The sequence below is a fragment of the Callorhinus ursinus genome, unplaced genomic scaffold, assembly GCF_003265705.2.
Source record: "Callorhinus ursinus isolate GAN/ISIS: 27379988/994484 unplaced genomic scaffold, GSC_fseal_2.0 scaffold60, whole genome shotgun sequence".
Taxonomy (NCBI): domain Eukaryota; kingdom Metazoa; phylum Chordata; class Mammalia; order Carnivora; family Otariidae; genus Callorhinus; species Callorhinus ursinus.
Genome location: NW_027397122.1, coordinates 6,750,198 through 6,768,705, shown reverse-complemented (window position 1 = coordinate 6,768,705; position 18,508 = coordinate 6,750,198). Strand labels below are relative to the sequence as shown.

Sequence of the window (18,508 nt, the reverse complement as noted above, 5' to 3'; positions counted from 1 at the left end):
GGACAGAGTGACTATTTATTTCATTTATTGGTGCTTTATTCGGTGGTTTATTTCTGTTTTACTTGGACTTTCATGAAGACTTGATTGAGTCCAGAAAGACTTCAAAGAAAACTTGAATGTGATGGAATCCAATATCATGATCATTTTTTTGGTGAAGACCTAAGAAATCAAGCAGCGCAACTGCCTCACTTTGCAGATGGGGATACTCAGCCCAGAGTCGGGACTTGCCCAAGTCACCTGCTAACTGAACAAAGTGGAACAAAGCCAGGTCCCTGAATTAGACTTGATCCAACTGTGCTTTTGTTCTTCCTGGATGCTGGCAAACTCTAAACCCTAAGATGCTGTTGAAGTTTCAGGATCAGGCACCAGGGGATGGTGGGGGAGAGGGTCCAGCTTGAATATCCCAGTACAAACCCGGACACACAGATACCCCTGCCTGGTGGCCAGCACACCAGAAGTAATGGGATTTTGCATTTTGCATTGTAGTAGGAAATATGGGCCCATGCACACCCAGGGGGCCAGCCTCTGAGCCAGGAATCCAAACATATCAATGGCTCTGCACGGGACACGTCACACAAATATTATTTCAGCTGCGATATTTCTGATTTGAGTACCAAGAGGCAAGAATTCGTATGAGAAATATGTCAAGTAGTGCTGACTTACGAAATATGAGATCAAAACTAAACGATGAAAGCCAGAAATAGCTCAGGTTTTCCTTTCCATTTAGAGAGGACGACCCACATGGTCACTCTGCTTTGCGCATGGCGCCCCCTGCTGGCCCAAACTGTGCCTATGTGGGGGTGGTTGGAGAGCTGACAATGTTCCATGTTCTTCATGGAAAGAACAGCCGTTTCTGCAAAGGGGGGAGGCAGTTTCACTGCTAGAATGTTCACCGGTGAGCAGTTGCATTACTGTGTTCTGCAGGGAGTCCAGACTCATGAATTCGGGCATCTTTACTAGTGGCTCCTAACCCTACCTTTGTCCGCCCATCAACTGGGTGGGTATTAATCACCAGCTTTCTCACAGGAAGATAAAAAGAAATACACCCTTAACTAATAGATAAAATTAAATAGATTTGCCAGCCACCCACCTCTGCCCCCGCAAAAGCAACAAAAGTAAAGTACATCAAATTGAATTACTTAGTCAAGGGCAACACAGTCATAGAAAAAATGCAGGAATGTATTTTAAAATATTCTCCAGAGATATGCCTGGGTGGCTCCGTCGGTTAAGTGTCTGCCTTCAGCTCAGGTCATGATCTCGGGGTCCTGGGATCGAGTCCCACGTCGGGCTCCCTGCTCAGCCGAGAGTCTGCTTCTCCCTTTCCTTTTGCCCCTACCCCCTGCTCATGTTCTCTCTCTCAGAATAATAAATAAAATCCTTAAAAAACAAAATAAAATATTCTCCATGGAAAGAGAAAGTAAATCTTAGAACACTGTCTTTTACTTCTGCCATAGTAAAGAATCAGTATGAGTTCATATCATGCACTTCAGAACTCAAAGCCAAACTTTTTTGAAACAACTATCAGACTGAATATTTTTGGCAGGTGAAAACAAAGTCACTTAATAACAACTGTCAAAAAAAAAAAGAAAAGAATGCCACACAAAGAAAGTATCCACCTTGATACAGTTCCTGTTCCAATTTCAGAAATGCTGAAACACGGAGAAAATTCTGGCACGACAAAATGTGTCCGTGGTTGCCTCTGGGTGGTACTGTTATTGAGATTTTTCTGCTTTCTATTTTTCAGTTCTTCGATGCTTACCTACAATGAACATCTACTACTTTTATTTATTTACAGATTTTATTTATTTATTTGACAGAGAGAGACAAAGAGAGACAGCACAAGTAGGCAGAGGGAGAGGGAGAAGCAGACTCCCCCGCTGAGCCGGGAGCCCAATGTGGTACTCGACCCAGGACCCTGAGATCATGACCTGAGCAGAAGGCAGACACTTCACCAACTGAGCCACCCAGGTGCCCCAACATCTATTGCTTTTAAAAGTAGGAAGAGACCAATTAGCACTTGAGAAGTGACAGAGAGCTCAAGGGGAATTACCACCACTGGAAATCGTGTGCCATTTCTTGCAAATCGCAAGAGTCTTTGGTCGAGGAACTCAGACGGCCTCCACCAAAGAGCCACCCCAATAACCTGTTTTAGTGTCTTGGTGCCCAGACCTTAATGTGCCTCAAAATATCATTTCACTATTAATCAAAATGAGATGCTCTGAACGTGCCCAAAGTCTGCAAAAAGAGGCCTCCTGTTAACAGTGGGGCAAAGAGGGGCGCCTGGGTGGCTCAGTTGGTTAAGCGACTGCCTTCGGCTCAGGTCATGGTCCCAGGGTCCTGGGATCGAGCCCCGCATCGGGCTCCCTGCTCAGCGGGGAGTCTGCTTCTCCCTCTCCCACTCCCCCTGCTTGTGTTCCCTCTCTCTCTGTCTCTCTCTCTGTCAGTTAAATAAATAAAATCTTAAAAATAAACAAATAAATAAATAAATAAATAAACAAAAAAAACAGTGGGGCAAACAATGTCCAAGTCAATTCGACCACTTTTTCCGTGGGATGGTGGCGACCATCTAGTCCTCTCCCGCAGGACGTTCTACTTCTGCAAAATGGAGGCCCAGAGAAGGTACTTTCCACCGTCCCGAAACCCTGGTCTCTGGGTACCCCCGTCAGCATACGCTGGCCACGAACAGACCACTCCTAGTGCGGTGGCCGGGGGTCTAGAGAAGGTGGACAAAACATCCTACCTTGTAAACTCATTCCGGATGGCTTGATTGAGAGAATATTCATCCTGGGAGCATCTCCCACAAAGTATAAACACATGCAGAAGCAGCATGAGGGTGTACATGCAGATGTCTCTACAAGAAACACATTTTAAAATTAGCATCTACACCAACCCTGGATGTCTAAACCTGACTTTTTAAATCTCTGGGTGAATTTTTGGATAAGGTGTGAAGTGTGTGCTGAGGTTCGTTTTTTCTGCACATCTGACATCCAGTTTTCCTAGCACCATTTTAAAAATCCATTCTCCAACGAGAAGGGCCTTGCCCTGTCAAAAAATCAACTAAGCACATTTGTGCCGACCTATCACCAATATTGGTGTCTTGGTTACCATGGCTTGGCTTTGTAGGGAGACTTAAAGTCGGGTACAATCAGTGCTCTGGCTTTGTTGTTCTTTTCCAGAATTGTTTTTGTTATTCTAGTTCTTTTCCATATAAATTTTAGAATCAGCTCGCCAATATCTAGAGAAAAGCTTGTGGGAGTTTGGCTGGGACTGAATGTATAGCTTGAGTTAGAAGGAGTGGGCATCTTAACACCAGTGTCCCAACAGACACGACGTGTCTCTCCGTTTCTTTAGATTTTCTGATTTTGTTCATTAGTGTCTTGTGGTTTTCGGCCTATCAGTTCTGCACGTTTTCTTAGATTTATTTGGAATATTTGAGATTTTCTGCATAGACTATTCGTGTCTTCTTGCAAGAGGCTGTTGTATTTCTTCTTTTCAAACCTGTAAACGCTGTGTTTCTTGGTCTTGTCTCTGGCACTGGCTGGGCCTTCCCATGTGAGGTTTAACCAGAGTTAGGGGGAAAGGAGCTCCTCGCCTTGTTTCTGATTTTTAGAAAGCACACACTGTCTCACCAGCAAGTGTGAGGTTAGGTGTAGGGTTTTCACAGATACCCTTTATTAGTTTAGGGAAGTTCTCTTCTATTCCTAGCTCGCTGAGATTTTTTTTTTCTTTTCCGCGAATGGATGTAAGATTTTGTCAAATGGTTTCTTTTCCATCTGCTGAGATGATCATATGGTGTTTTTTTTTTTAAAGATTTTGTTTATTTATTTGATAGAGACACAGCAAGAGAGGGAACACAAGCAGGGGGAGCGGCAGAGGGAGAAGCAGGCTTCCCACGGAGCAGGGAGCCCGACGCGGGGCTGGATCCCAGGACCCTGGGATCACGACCCGAGCCGAAGGCAGACGCTTAACGACTGAGCCACCCAGGCGCCCCTCATAACGTTTTTCTTACTAGTCTGGTACTACCGTGGTTTCAATTCACTATTTCCTTCTTGTGTCTCTTTTACCCCAGAGGCAGCACCTCCATCCCTAGTTGGTCTCTGCGGCTTATTTATTGAGAAAACTGGTTCTATTGCTACCTCTCTCTCTGTATCCTGCTTCCTAGGGACACAGCGTGTGCTCTCTTGTCAACAACATGCTGGCACAAAAATGTGCTCAGATAAAGACCAGTCTATTTGGGGTAGATTACATCCTAGGTGATGTGTTTTCCATCAGAAGACACATAATATCTGGTTCTTCCTCTCCTTTTTTTTTTTTTTAAGATTTTACTTATTTATTTGTCAGAGAGAGAGAGAGCACAAGCTGGGTGAGCAACAAACAGAGGGAGAAGCAGACTCCCCGCTGAGCAGGGAGCCCGACGCGGGACTCGATCCCAGGACCCCGGGACCATGACCTGAGCCGAAGGTGGACGCTCAAACAACTGAGCCACCCAGGCGCCCTTTTTTTTTTTTGTAGGCTCCACCACATCGAGGGTGGAGCCCAACGCAGGGCTTGAACTCACAACCCTGAGATCAAGATTCGGATGCTTAACCGACTGAGCCCCCCAGGTGCCCCAGTGTTTAGGCTGTTTCTATTACAAGGGGTCCCGCATCACCTGCCTTGCACCTGGGTCTTCTCGGGTTCTGCTGATGGGTTCCCTGCAGCAGGGGTGCTGGGAGGAGGTACGTGCATCTGTGACATGCAAGGGACTTCCCAGTCCCCACAGGTGGGACCAGCCTGCATTCACACCAGCGCCACGTGATGTCACGTCTTCACAAGCTCACCAGCCACTGCGTGTGGTCTCACTTCCAGACTTTTGTACTTTAAATTTGTGATCTCTCATCGTAAGTGCAAGTGACATCTGCATTTCTTTTCTCTGTGAACTGTCGGCTTCCTGAGCCCAGTTTTATTCTAAAGAGGCGGTTGGTACATGTCACCAAATTTGTTTTCTCTTTTAGTTCCTGGATTTTAAGTCACAGGAGGTTTTCCCTGCCCACAGGTCATATATTGACACACATGTTCTTCTGGGACATGTATGGTTTTGTTTTCACATTTAAATCTTTATTCATGTGGAATGAACTTGTGTACATTGTGACAAGAGCATCTGGTCGTTCGTTTTTTTACACTACCCTCATGCCCATTCAGTTATTCCTTATTAAAAGTTCCATCTTTTCCCCAAATGAGCTGAGATAACGCCTCCGTCATAGACTCCTGCACCGTGGCATTTGTATTCGGGTCTGGTTCTGGATTTCCAATCCTGGCCCACGGGGCTGTCTTCTGTTCGTTCACAGAGCCACACTCCTTAGTAGAGGCCTGTGCTCTGCAGGCACGTCCAGCACAGCGAGGGCCCCACTCACTCCGCTGCCTCGGGTCTTCCTGACCGGCTCTCTGCGGCTGTTCTTCTAAAGGGACTTCGTAACTGACCAGATCCAGTAAAGAAGGGGAAGCGGAAGGAAGAAAAGAAAGGTCCAATGGCATTTGATCAGGACTGTGTTGAAGTCAGACACAATTTTAGACAGAGCTGGAGAACACGTGATGTTCGAGTGACATTTGTGCTTCTCAGGACCGCGCACACTTCTCCTGTGGAAGTTTGGTGCATTTCCTCTCACGGTGATGCCCACGTGTGTTTGTGGTGTTTTATTCCTTGGCCACGTTAAAGAGTCTTTTGGCAAATCCTCTACTGGCTTTCACTGTCCATATATGAAGGACGTTGGGCTTTGCATTTTAGTGTTTTAACCTGTTACTTTACTCAATTCCCTTCTGTCTGCTTTTCTCATTTTCACTTTTGTGGGATTTTCCAGACTTTTGGGCGCAGCATATGCAGAAGGAGCGGCTTCAGCCTCCCTCCAGACCTGCTGTCTCTGGACCCGCTGTCCCCTTGGTGTCCCCTCCCTTGCAGCTGGGCCCCCACCTGCACACCCCGCTCCCAGGGGCCGTGGGAGAAGAGCAAGGCCTGGCCGGCTGCCACCCACCTCAGGGCCACCCTGGTGCGGGTCTCTCTTCTCATCCTCTCCCTGATGACGCTGAGCTGGGCTGCAGACGGCGGACGCGCCCAGCGCAGGCGGCGCGCTTGCTGTCGGGCGGCCAACATCTGTGGGGACGGCAGTGCTGTGAGCTGGGGAGCTCTGGCACTCCTGCCAGGCCCAGGGAGCAGCGGCGCTGTCCGTGCCTCCTGGGGCTGGGGACAGGGACACTTCATACGGGTCACTGACAGCAGGCCGGTGGGCAGTGGGCCATTTAAGAAGTCTGCTCCTGTCACTGTCACCGACGGGGTCCCGGGGGCGCCGACAGGTTAGTTAGAGGAGGGGAGTCATTAGGAGCTCACTGGCCACCTTTGGAACGATGGCAGTCAGGGGGGAGAAGGGAGGGGTGCGGTCTGACTGTCGGGACCCTGGGATGCGTCCTTGGTCATGGCCCACCACTGCTCACTGCACCCGAGGACACAGCGCCCGCCACAGGTCACTGCACTGAGGTGGCCTTGAGCCTGTGCGTGTCCCCGCCGGAGACCTTTCTCTTCCTTCCTGTTGCCCAGCCTACCCCACACACGATGGGGACCACTGACCATCAGAAGGAAGGCGGGAGAGGAGAAGGAGCAAGGAAGCGGGGAAGAAGTGAAATTCTTGTGGGTCCACAGAAATGTAAATGACTTACAAGTTTTCTAAAACTGTGGCCAAGAATTCTAGTTCTCATTTTGCTTCAATAATTTAAAATAAGCTCACGTACTCGATGCTCTGATTTCTCTGGGATGGGGGTAGAGGGAAGGAAATGGATCCTGTGTGTTCACCCATCGTGTCGTGCACAAAAAGGAGCATAAGAAATAAAATCACACCCTAGAATGCAATTGAATTTGAATCCACAGAGTAAGTGCAGATCGGCCTGATGGGGCTGGAATGGGGCACGGAGGGCAGCCTCACCTCCTCCATCTGGCTCGCATGCTGGCGCGTGCGGGGCCTCGCTCGCTCCTCAAGCTCAGCGTCCAGGTCTTCGGTGGCCGCGCGCAGAGACTCGGTGAAGAAGTGCGGGTCGTCTCTCCTTCTCCAGGCAAAGCCCACGGCCACAAGGCCCACCTGGAAGGAGAGACCCGACGATGTGTGCACGGTCACTGCCCCACGTCCCTGCTTCCCGCTCACAATCCCACACAAGCTGGTGTCACCTGCCTGGGATTCCCGGGCCCCCCGTTCCCCAGGCTCTGTGTCCTCGAGTGAAAATGGGCTTTAAGAGGTCCCCCCCCCACCTTCCTGGGAGGTGTCTGTGGGCAGCCTGGCTCCCAGGTTCCTTCACACTCAGTCAAAATATGAAGAAATGTAATAATGCGACAGGAACGCGGAGCCCCAGCCCCAGCCCCAGGCTGACGCAGAGTGGCGCCCACAGGAGGCCCCCCGCTCACCAGAAGCGGCTGCGAGATGAAAACACAGCACAGCACGGACAGCGTCAGCAGGTGCAGCCAGCGCACACACTGCGTCGGGCTGAGCCTGTCCCCCCGAGAGAGGCCGTCAGCACCCGCCTGCACGCGCACAGGGACACCACACCCAAGGGCCCGCGTCCTCGTGACGGCAGGCGGGGAGGGGGCCGTGAGCCAGGCACCCCATCGCTCTGCCCAGCGGAGGGAGTTCTGTGTGTCGCGAGGGGCGTCAACCCCGTGAAGCCGCTGAGCGTGAGAGAGAGAGGAAAAGCCAGCCCAGCGATGCGGAGAGCACGGAGGGGGTGGGGGGCTTAATTACAATCACGACAACAAAGTTTGCATCTGCAGAGCACTGAGCAGGTGCCAGGCACCGGGCACGGACGATTTCACTAGCTCCTCCTAAAACCCTGTGAATTTTCCCATTTCACAGCTGAGCAAACTGAGTCACGGAGAGGAGTTTGTTTTTTAGGCAACTTGCCCGCCACCAGCCATCGTCGTGTGAGTCGTTTCGCGCGTTTGAAGAGAGGGAGGAGTGCAGCAGGGGGGAGGGATGCGTCTTGGTTTTAGGGCTGCCCCTCCTGGACCCACAGGAGCCGCGCTGACCCGCCCCGGGGACGCCGGGGGCCCGAGCTGCCCGGGAACGAGATGGTGAGGCCACAGTGTGGACAGACAGAGTCCGAATCGTACCAGCACACCTGACCCCGAGGCCCAGCTTCTTGGGAGCTCTGCAACCGGGTTCCCTCCTTCCTGAGGGGGGGTCCCGTGGCCTCTCATGACACAGGGACTCCATCCAGGCCGAGCTGCTTTCCCAGAGCCGGCCAGGCCCAGCGGCCCTTTGGGGTTTGTACACAAATTCCTCACCCCCAGGGCGTGGGAGGGAGAAATGAGGACCAAAATAGCAATAGACCATCTGGGCCCACCCAGTGCATTCCCAGAAATGCAGGGAGTTTTTTTTACTAAGTGCTAGACTCTCCCATCCAAAGACCGGGGACATCTGAAACCGTGACCGCTCACCTGTATCCTAGAAACGCCGTCCCTAAGCCACAGGCCACGGAAACCATCCCGCAAATGGCCCACACCACGCAGCCTGACCAAGGCAACAGAGCCCGCGGCCACCGAAGCTCAGCAAGTCCTCGAAATCCGCTGTTGGGGGCTAAAGGAGAGCAGGAAGAGGTATACGTAACAGGCCTCATCACTTCTGTCCACCCGAATGCGGTCGTTAATTCTATCAGCGGGCCTGGGACGTCGGTGTGCAGACATTTGGGTGACCAGTATTCTGGGCGTGTCCATGAGGGGGGCTTCTAGAGAGATGGACACGTAAATGGCTGGACAGAGTAAAGCTGGTTGCCTGCCCAGTGGGTGGGCCTCATCCAGTCAGGTGAAGGCTGGTATATAACAAAAAGCCAACCTTCCAGAGTAAGAGAGAATTCCTCCTGCCTGAGGGCCTTTGAGCAGGACACCTGCCTTTTCCTGTCTTTGGACTTGAACTGAAACACTGGAGCTCCTGGGTCTCCAGCTTTCATCAGACCAGCCGGCCTCTGAGCGCACGAGCCAGTTCCTTGTATATATACATGCACCCCTGCACACACCCCGTGCAAGGTGCTAACAGATTTGCATTCTGTGCAGAGCAGCTGCGTCTACATGGCAGCTGCGTGCAGGTACCACCATCTTCAGCCTGGATGAAAAGGGGCCTCACTCTCTCACGTTCTCAGGGCAGAGTGCTTTTTACACTCAGCATTCTGCATCAAAATGATGCCGTGCCTGGGCCACAGTTTGGAGTTTTCATTGTGCATATAAAGGAGGGGGAGGGAGGAAGTGGAGGGGTGGGGAGGAGTGTGGGGGAAAGGGAAGGGGAGGAGCGGGGGGGGGGGCAGGAGAAGAGCAGAGGGGGGGGGGGGGGAGCAAGGGGAGGGTGAGAAGAGCCACACAGAGGAGGAGGAGCAGGTGGGCAGCAGCCGCCTCCCGCGGGCTCTGCTGGGTAAGTTCTCTGGAGTTGAGCACACAGTCGGAGGGTCCCCCGCCACATCCCATGGCTCCAAGAGGAGGCCATGGAGCTCTGCTTTCTCAGGCGATTGCTCCAATAGGAAGACGCCCCAGGGCCCGTCTAGAGGCAGAAGGTGGTCAGCTGACTTGGAGTCAGGAGCACCCGCCAGGGAGGAGGCAAGGGAAGGACACTTGCTACGCGTACAAGGGGGACACTGAGCCCAGGTGCTGTCCTTTGTCGAGAACCTCCCCCAAGTCCCTTGGCTCTCCTCCGCTCCCTCCCGGCCGGGTGCGTGTGCCGGGCTATCAGGTGCAGGTCTCCATTCCCTGGGTGTGTGACCTCCAGCACCGGCACGGCAGGTTGCTGGCCCCAGGCCCCATCCGCACACAGAAACCAGGTATTTTATACCCCACGCCCCAGCACGTAGCGTGCTGTGTGCACCAGCCCAGCCAGACCTGGCCGCCTCCCAACACCGGTGCCGCCTCGCCAACCGCGGTCCGTGGAGCAGTGTCCACGGCCAGCGCCCGAACCTGGGCGACCTAGAGCCAGGAAGCACACTGCTCATGCACCCTGCAGCCCCAGGCCCCACAGCCACGTGCACCTGCCCAGCCAGGCCCCGGACGGCCCCCTTGGGCAACACTGACCAGCTGCTTGGCTGCCCCCTGGGGGCCCCGTCCCCCAGCTGGCTCTCCACTGAGCTACCGCCTCGTCCGAGGCTGTCGCTAGGCACTCTACTCCACAGCAAGTGAAGAGTGTATTCCTGACTTTAGAAGACGTGAGCAAACCCATGTAAGTATACAGCAGAAATGGCCAGCACTTTGGAGCAAAACTCATGGCTGTTTCGGGTGGGCCTGGTGTCCATGTGACCAGAGTGTCCAGCCTCATTGGACCCAGCTCCCGCTGTGCGGCCCCTGTGTCTCCCAGGGGCCCAGGACACAGGAAGGGGCCCAGCATTGCACCCCCAGCCCCAACGTCACCTTGCACATGGACAGCGCTGCGGGTCCCCTTCTCCCTCGGAGCCTGCTGGCCAGAGTCAGCTCCGCAGGTCTCCTGCTCTGGGGATGGACAGCCCGCACTCCGGCCACCCACTGCCCCCCTGCAGGCCCTGGTGCACCCCGAGAGACCGTGACACTGGAAGAGACAACATCGGGATGGGGTTAACACCTCAGCACCCACAGTTCTCTGTGCTGTATTGTGTCCTCCGCAGCACAGCTTGCAAGCTTTCTCAGGAGCTGAGCCAGCACCTCCGCAAGCCTCAGGCTGGGGGGAAGGTTCTGGAGAGGAGGCACGGGCAGCCCTGGGACCAGCTCGTTTGCATCCGCAGAGGGTGGTGGGGCGCCTGCGGGAATTGATGGGGCGGCTGCAGCCAACAGCAGTGCCACCTGCCCTCCGGAAGGCCGAGCAGGGGGCGGGCGAGGCTCACCACGGAAGGGCAGAGAGGCAGCCCCACGCAGGGGGGCAGAGGGGACCGAGGCCTGGACACGCGCCTGGGGACAGCGTGCCCATGAAGGACAGGAGCTCTCAGCGGGGAGGCGGAGATTCAAAAGCACAAGGAACCATGCGTGCCCCAAACGTCCGCACCGACCAGCAACCACACCCCTTCTCGTGTGGCCTCCACTTGGACTCCGGACAGTGGGCCTTGAACTCCCTGGGGAGCAGCCCCCTCTCTCTGCAGGACCTGCCCTGCGTGGGGTCTCCCCCTGGGCCTGACCAGCCATGTCCGGGCCATGGCCGAGGGAGACACCAGCGAAACATAGTTGTATTTACCTCGTGCGTCTTCTGGGCGTCTGCTGTCCTTCCCCGGGAGTGAGGGCCTGATTTAAACGGAGTCCAGGTTATGACATTAAAGGAGGGATCTAGGGTTCTTTGGGAGAGAGCATCCTTCAGGAAATAGCCCTCCCTGAGGCCCCACCAGGACGGGCCTCCCTGAGACCCAGGACGTGGCTGCCAGTGTGGCCCATCCATGTGGCATCTGGGCGAGGGCTGCACGGCCCCTTTCACGCAGATGGAGTGAAGCTCTCTGTCCTGGCAGTGAACAGCAGTGAACAGCAGTGAACACGGGGAGCAGGAGACCCGAGGTCTCCTTCACAAGCTGGCCTCTCGAAGAGGACCAGCTGGGTCGGACTGGGGAGACCTCATCATTTGCTGTTGCTGTGATTTGTAAACAAACAGAAAACACCTTCCAGGCTTTTCTTAAATGCACACTTACCCTGAGCTGCCTCCGAGGGCGCTCTTCTCAGGGGCCTGCTGGCTTCCTGCAGAAGGAAGGGGGTTGTTTGGGGCAGGCATCCCACCATGTGGGAGTTCCCGGAACAGCAGGGCACACGGATGGGCTGCCCATACCTGGCTGAGCCTCAAGAGCAGCGACAAGAGCTGTGCCCCGGGAGAAGCCAGCAGGGTGCACAGGAGACCCGTCTGGAAGGACCCGGCGGTGGCATCAGGGGCACCGAGAGCCCACGGGAGCTGTAGGAAAGCAGTGGTCAAGGCACCCGGAATGCATCCACTGTAGCCACCAAGGTCTTTAATGTGAACGTGTACCCTGCGTTTAACCAAAGCCCTGTCTCCCCGAACCCTTGGAAACAATGGCAACTCACAAGGAATCCTTTTGTTTTTCCAATATACACATCTTTCCAGATTGAATGAACGTTTTCTGCGTGCCCACTTCCTCCCAGGCATGCCTCGTGGGCCCCTGGCTGAGTCCTTGCTACAATCTGATGAGAAGGCGTCCGTAACCCCGACGCGTTGGTGAGCAGAGAAAATCAGACAAAGGGTCGACCCCAGGGGGAGGGCGAGTTCAGGTTCTCGGACCGCGGGCCCGTTCCTGTCCCAGCTGGACCCAGCCTTTCAGCTTCTTGCTGCCTGGTGTGATTTATCACCATCCTACAAATTCCATGCACCTGTCACTCTGTTTTAAAGGTTCTGCCAATCCGTTACTATTCTCACACATGCTCTGAACACTGTGCTCTCTGCTGGACACCATTTCTGGAAAGAGCCCCTCACCACATTCCCAGCCACTGGGGGGACCATGAGTGGCCACGAGGTTGTCAACAGAAGCAAAATGGACTATTTCCCCACAGCCCAAAAGTCATGCTGTGCTTCCATAGGAAGGCAGGGTCCCCACTCTTGCTGCCTGTGCTGATTTATAATTCACCTCCCTCCTGTGAGTGACGGTGAGGCTGGAGTTGCCAGTGGCAACTCTAGGGCAAATGTGGCCATCAGAACTCTTCCCTGTCTTTTCTGGCCAGAGGATTTTTAAAATTTGAAATAACTGCCAACCTTAAAAAAAAAAAAAATCCAGGAGTGTGCTCTGGGACAGTCCAGGCTGCTGACCCCTCCGGAGAAGTCACACTCCATGGCATGAGGCGGGCGCAAGCCCTGCGTGGCAGGGGTCAGGGACGGCAGGCCTGTGCTGGCTTCACCCTGAGCCCACCACCCAGCAGACGCCCCGGCTCCATCCAGCCCAACATCCCCTCTGCAGTGCTCAAGACAGCCGGCTCCCTCCCCCTGCTTGGAACCTTTCTGCCAGGACTGCCGTTTTTGCTAATTCCTGGGCTGAGAACGTGTCACATGGCAGGTCTGGGAACTGGAAGCCACTTCCAGGAGAATCCAGTGCCCCCCACCTGCTCTTGTCCTGCAACCGTGAGCAGGGCCGTGAGACAGGCATACGCGCACAGCAAGGTAAAGGCAACGGTGAGGCGCGCTGTGTGCGGGAAGCTGCTGGGGGAGGGCTGGCTGTACACGGAGGTCCAGACGTGGAAATCCTCCAGATACTCCGTGAACTTTGAATACAGGAGCTGAAACAGACCAGAAGAGAGATGCTGGTACCACAGCGAGAACTCCTGGCGGGCAAGCAGTGATGGTCTGGGTGATGCCGCTAGCTCCTCAGCCGGATGCTGGGTCCCCGCAGACCCTCACCCACCATGCGCTCAGCGCCCTGGACCTGCGCTGGGGCGTCCGCAGCTCTGGGACAAGCTGTCCCTCCACCTCTCCTGTCTCCCCTTGAAGGTCTTCACGCCCTTCTCTTTGGAGCCTCTGTCTACAAGCCCTCCCTGTTCCCAGCACGTTCCCTGCAACACAGGTCATTTTCACTGGGCTTTTTGCACACTGCAGCCCTGGAGCATGCCGGGCCACCTGGCTGTCCTCAGTAGCCCTGCAGCATCAGCCACACGGTGGGCGGCATGTTACCTACAGAACCGCACTGGGTTCCAAAGGATCAGCTCAACTCAAAGAACACTCGGTGCTCAAGGCTATTCTAGAAAAACGGTGACGAGCAGCAGAACACAGAAGCAAAGCGAGGGAAAACCGTTTTAAGGAGATGAGAATTATACCTTCATATCAATGGACCGGCCCACAGGTGGTCTTATGACTAATACACTACAGATTTCTCCGCACAAGTTCTCAAGCAAAACAGCTGGAGAATAAACAATGTGACTGCATTTTGAATAATTATCTAAGGAAAGTGCCGGTTGAGCCAGGCATTCAGCTCTGGGGAGCTGAAGAATTTCCATATTGCCAATGCACTGTGATCATTTTCTTACTCGATCGGCAGCACCCATGACGGGTGGCGACAGGGACACACTGGAAGGAAGGATCTGGTGACGTGGGAGGACACCAGCCCTCACTGGCCTCTGCCCGTCTGAGACCAGCTTGCGAAACTGGTCCCCGGAAACACAAAGCCCCCATCAAAGTGTTTCTACAACTAAACTAAAGAGAATCACAACGTCCAACATGGCCCTTCAGTGATGTTTCTAAAGAATATTCTTGAAGATAATACATTAGAAAGCACAAAATACGTAAGTGTCATCACAACTAGATCAAACACTCCCATATGGGGAGAGATTGGAGCACGCGCAGAGCATGTTTCATGGGTGGTTTGTGAGATTTTAGGTGATTTTGTCTTTTTTCTTGATCCCTTGCTGTTCTGCCCCTGATCACACCCATACTGTTGACTGGTCATCTTGGGGTTCAGGATACACAGGGCACTCCCGTCTTTAGTTAGCGGCCCTCTGGACTCCACAGACCACAGGCAACAGTAAATTCCGTGAATGTTATTACAGGAAAATCATCACAGTAGTAACGCCTGGCAAGGGTCCTCCTAAATTGGGAGATTTGGAATGAATTCATTCTCGCCCGCAGGCTCGCTCGCTCGTGGCATCCTTTAGGATACGGCCACCTTGAGGTTAACTTTAGTGCAGTTAGTCAAACGGCTGCAGGGGGAAGCAGAGCTGGTGTTGCAGCCGCCGGCTGGCTGATCACCTACCTTCCAGAAGCCAAGACCCCGGCGCAGGCAGCCCAGCTCCCGCTGCACGCGGCCATCCTGCCTGCTCGCCGCCAACCAGCACTCGGCGGGGAAGAGCGAGCTCCGTCCATGCCCGGGGGCCAGCACTCTCACCATGATGTGGCTCACGTACCAGTCCGGGGAGGGCCCACGGCTGTCGTGCCAGAGACGGATGCTCCGGAGTGGGCCCAGCAGGGCGGGGGCGCTGAGGACACACACAGCAGCCGTGGTCAGGCCGGGGTCTGTGCAGTGGGGGCCCCTGCAGGGCAGCCCCAGCCCTCATTCTCACCCTTGGGGGCACCTTGGACGTGTCAGCACATGCGCGCTACGCAGAGTGACCTACGGAGCTGCTTTGGAGCATGGGGCGCGGACCCCACACCCAGCTCCCGCATGCCTGCAGGCTCCCCAGAACCCCGTGCACTCCAGCTCCGTCACGCATCTGTGTCCGGCGTGGACAAGTCTGGAGCTCACCTCTTCTTAGTGAAGATGGGGCCCGAACCGATACAGACCGTGCACGAGGTTCACCAGGAGAAAAAGCATTTAGCGCAGTTTCTCCACATTTTCTGAAACCGGCAGGTGCTTGGACGCCCGATCAGTGATCCCTCCCCACCCAAGTGAACGGTCTTTGCACGGCCACGTGTCCTTGCTCTTCCCAATTTAGGAGGACCTGAATTAGCTGAGCGGGATCCGTGCCGTTTGAGTGTCGGCAGCGTGTGAACCAACACCCGTCCTCACTCCCACACGAATCTACATCAGACAGCACCACGAACGACTTTATAAGACCGTCCGTGTGCAAGCTGACGCTCCTTACTGGACAGTGACATTGTGCATTTTGCTTCCTTGGGCTCATGATAGGGCCACACGGTTCGGACGGGCCTTGCTCACCTCAGGACGAAAGTATGTCTGGAATTCCTTTCAAACAGGGGCCTCTCTGGACAGTAGAGTTCTCTGGGTTCTGAAAACCCATTCTCACCACAGAGAACAATGTAAACCTCAAAACAAAGACACAAGGTGGAGGTGTGAGATCCTGGACACAGGACACTACGCTGAGCCAGAAAGGGGAGTCCTTGTACCGTCTCCCAGCCCCCAGCCTTCCCAGAACCTTCCGGCCCCGAGGGACCAAGGGGACACCCTGCTCCATCCCTGGATGGCCCCTCCCACACTTCCCCAGGAGAGCCCCAGGAAGGAGCACCTGTCCTTCCAGGTTGGCCGGATTTCTACATGTTTGATCTAGAAAAGACAGACGGCAACTTGGATTCACTAGGGCACGAGCTTGTCTCGGGAGTAAGTGGACAGACAGTGGGTACGTCCTCCTTCCTCGGCTCAGAGGGGACACGGGGAGGCCTGAGGGCTGCCCAGGGGGCTGTGACCATGACTGGGGTGTGCGAGGCACCCTGCAGACACACATTCTCAGCCGCGTGGGGCTCGCCACTCCCCGGTGGGGTGGCTTCAGTGGCCCAGAAACACAAGATCAATCGTTCATTTAAGGAAGTGCCTTATTTATTTCCAGTTTTTAAAATCCTTCCCTATCGCAAAGCACATATTTTCTTCGAGAGGTTTCTAAATTTTATTTTAATCTGTAAGTCTCCAGTCTTGTGGAGCTGCTTTGGGGTGTAATGTGAAGTAGAGGTTTAATAGTGCTTTTTTCCACAGGGAAAGCCACGGTCCCCGAATATCTTGCGGAATGGCCCCTGCTCCTCCCATGGGGCTGCCCCCGTGATGCCCATCTGCCCCATGTATCCATCGGTCCTTCTCCTCACGTGGGGCTGGACATGCGGGCTGCTCTCCACGGAGAAGGTGGAGAGAGACAAAGGTTCGAGGGGGCAGCCCTGAGGGCGGGGAGGGCTCGCACGGGTGTGCACGAGGTGGAGAGGAGCCCCCCACTCTGGATGGAGGAACATGGGGCAGCTGGGAAGGCCAGTCTCCACACAGGGTGTGTCTGAGGCCGTCACTCCCACCATCCACAGCCTTGCACACCACAAAGTGCGAGTCCCAGGATGACCCGCTCACCTTGGCACTACAGCGGGCAGGAGACCGGAAGCCCGTGTCCACGACAACCGCATACAGCTGGTGGCCGGGGGGAGCACCTTCTTGCAGAAAAATGTAACCAGCTTTCTTCTTCTCGTGACGATCTACACGTCTGCTTTTAGTAACCAGAAGTGCATAAAGAATCGTAAAAACAACCACCAAAATACTGGGAAGCAGGTTCTCTGGGTGTCTGTAAATGAAAGGAGGGGAATAAATGGTAACTTATGAAAACAAACCATCAGGCAAAGACTAACCAATGCCCTCCCCCCCACTGGCTCATGCTCACACACTCGCATGCACAGTCACACACACACACAGAGGCCTCTGCTGGTCTTCACTGATATGTTTGTAAATGCTTGTCTGTCTTGTAACTGGGAGGAGAAAGTAGATTCTTACGGGGAAGGCCAAGAAGGAAAGGGTGGAGGGCATGGCGTGGCCTCTGTCATCCCCATGTTAGGATGGGTCTGAGCCCCTCAGGGGAGGAGCTGCTGGAGGCTCTCAGGAGCAGGGACTCAGACAGAGACGCCTGGTGACAGACCAGCTTCTGCATCTGAAGCCCGTGTGGTGCTGCCACTCATGGCCTCTCTCTGAGGAGCTTTCTTGATGAAACGTGACAAGAACACCGATCTCGCTGCTCCGATGAAGACTCAGGAGTACGATGTCTGTAAAGTGCTTCGATATGTGGGCATAATGGACGCTGCCTCCCTCCCGGCGACCGTGCCTAACTGCCCCATCCCTCCCGCCCTGTGTGCTTGGGCTGCCTGCTCCCCACTGCACCTGGCCCTTGCTGCCTGGGGGTGGGGAGTCACCGAACACTCCAGACCCACAGAGTGGGGTCCACTTCCAGTCACTAGTGCCAGGACCCTAACCTAGAGTCTTATGGGATTCTGACAGGGTTTCAAAGGGCAGGCAGGTGCTTTGCAAGGATGCTGTCCTCCCAGAATGCACCTGCCCCTGCCTGACTCGAGGTGTTGCCTTCTATCTGGGTGTCCCAAGGGCTATCCCTCTCCTGACGGTTTGTCCCCCCACCCAAGTCATATCTAAAACCACAGCTGAACAGCTGTCCTGAGTCCCACTCACTGGATTCCTGGTGACCTCACTGTCACCAGCACATGTGGTGTCAGTAATCCACTTACTGGTCTACAAAGCAATCAACTCTTTGATGATCGATTAAATAATAAGGTATGGGGTAGAGTTCCCCATTACATCAACGTGAGAGAGACCCAACGCACACCAGGAAATGCAGACCCTGCCACGGATATTCATTCAGCAAACACCCACTCAGTGCCTGCTGTGGCCAAGTCCGGTCAGTGCTCCATGTGGGTGACCGGGTGGAGGGCTCCTGCCCGCACAAATGCACCCTCTACCAACCCACAGTTCAGAATCCAAATACACCTGTTCCAGGTAAAAGAGTGGCCACAGAAATAAGCTTGAGTTGAAATCTATTATCTAAAATGGGACACTTTGGGGGTGCCCAGCTGGCTCAGTTGGAAGAGCGTGTGACTCTTGATCTCAGGGTCATGAGTTTGAGCCCCATGTTGGGTGTAGAGATGACTTAAATAAATAAACTTTAAAAATAATAATAATACGATAAAATGGGACACTTTTGAAGAGAAAGAGGGAGCTATGAATATGCATAAATCAGGATGGGCAAACCACTGTGTCCTCATTGACGAGAATGACCCAGTGAGTGCCGACTGACCAGGTTCATGGTGAGCCAAAGCTGAGCTTGATGGAAAGTATGTTGACTTTCTCGTGTTTTTGCATCTCCTGTCTGCGG

The 18,508-nt window shown here is 54.2% G+C and overlaps 1 protein-coding gene across 1 annotated transcript in view; it reads right to left on the bottom strand.

Moving 5' to 3' along the window:
* The window catches only part of PKD1L1 (polycystin 1 like 1, transient receptor potential channel interacting), a 119,265-nt gene that overhangs the window by 31,559 nt on the left and 69,198 nt on the right, over positions 1 to 18,508 (bottom strand). The window contains exons 34-46 of the mRNA XM_073885040.1: positions 16,711 to 16,918; positions 15,586 to 15,692; positions 14,683 to 14,905; positions 13,043 to 13,216; positions 11,766 to 11,885; positions 11,632 to 11,677; positions 11,190 to 11,236; positions 10,400 to 10,553; positions 8,453 to 8,591; positions 7,424 to 7,508; positions 6,951 to 7,103; positions 6,009 to 6,127; positions 2,741 to 2,851 (exon numbers count right to left, since the gene is read on the bottom strand). Of these exons, the coding sequence (XP_073741141.1) occupies positions 2,741 to 2,851; positions 6,009 to 6,127; positions 6,951 to 7,103; positions 7,424 to 7,508; positions 8,453 to 8,591; positions 10,400 to 10,553; positions 11,190 to 11,236; positions 11,632 to 11,677; positions 11,766 to 11,885; positions 13,043 to 13,216; positions 14,683 to 14,905; positions 15,586 to 15,692; positions 16,711 to 16,918 (1,686 nt within the window). The remainder of the gene's footprint in view (positions 1 to 2,740; positions 2,852 to 6,008; positions 6,128 to 6,950; positions 7,104 to 7,423; positions 7,509 to 8,452; positions 8,592 to 10,399; positions 10,554 to 11,189; positions 11,237 to 11,631; positions 11,678 to 11,765; positions 11,886 to 13,042; positions 13,217 to 14,682; positions 14,906 to 15,585; positions 15,693 to 16,710; positions 16,919 to 18,508) is intronic.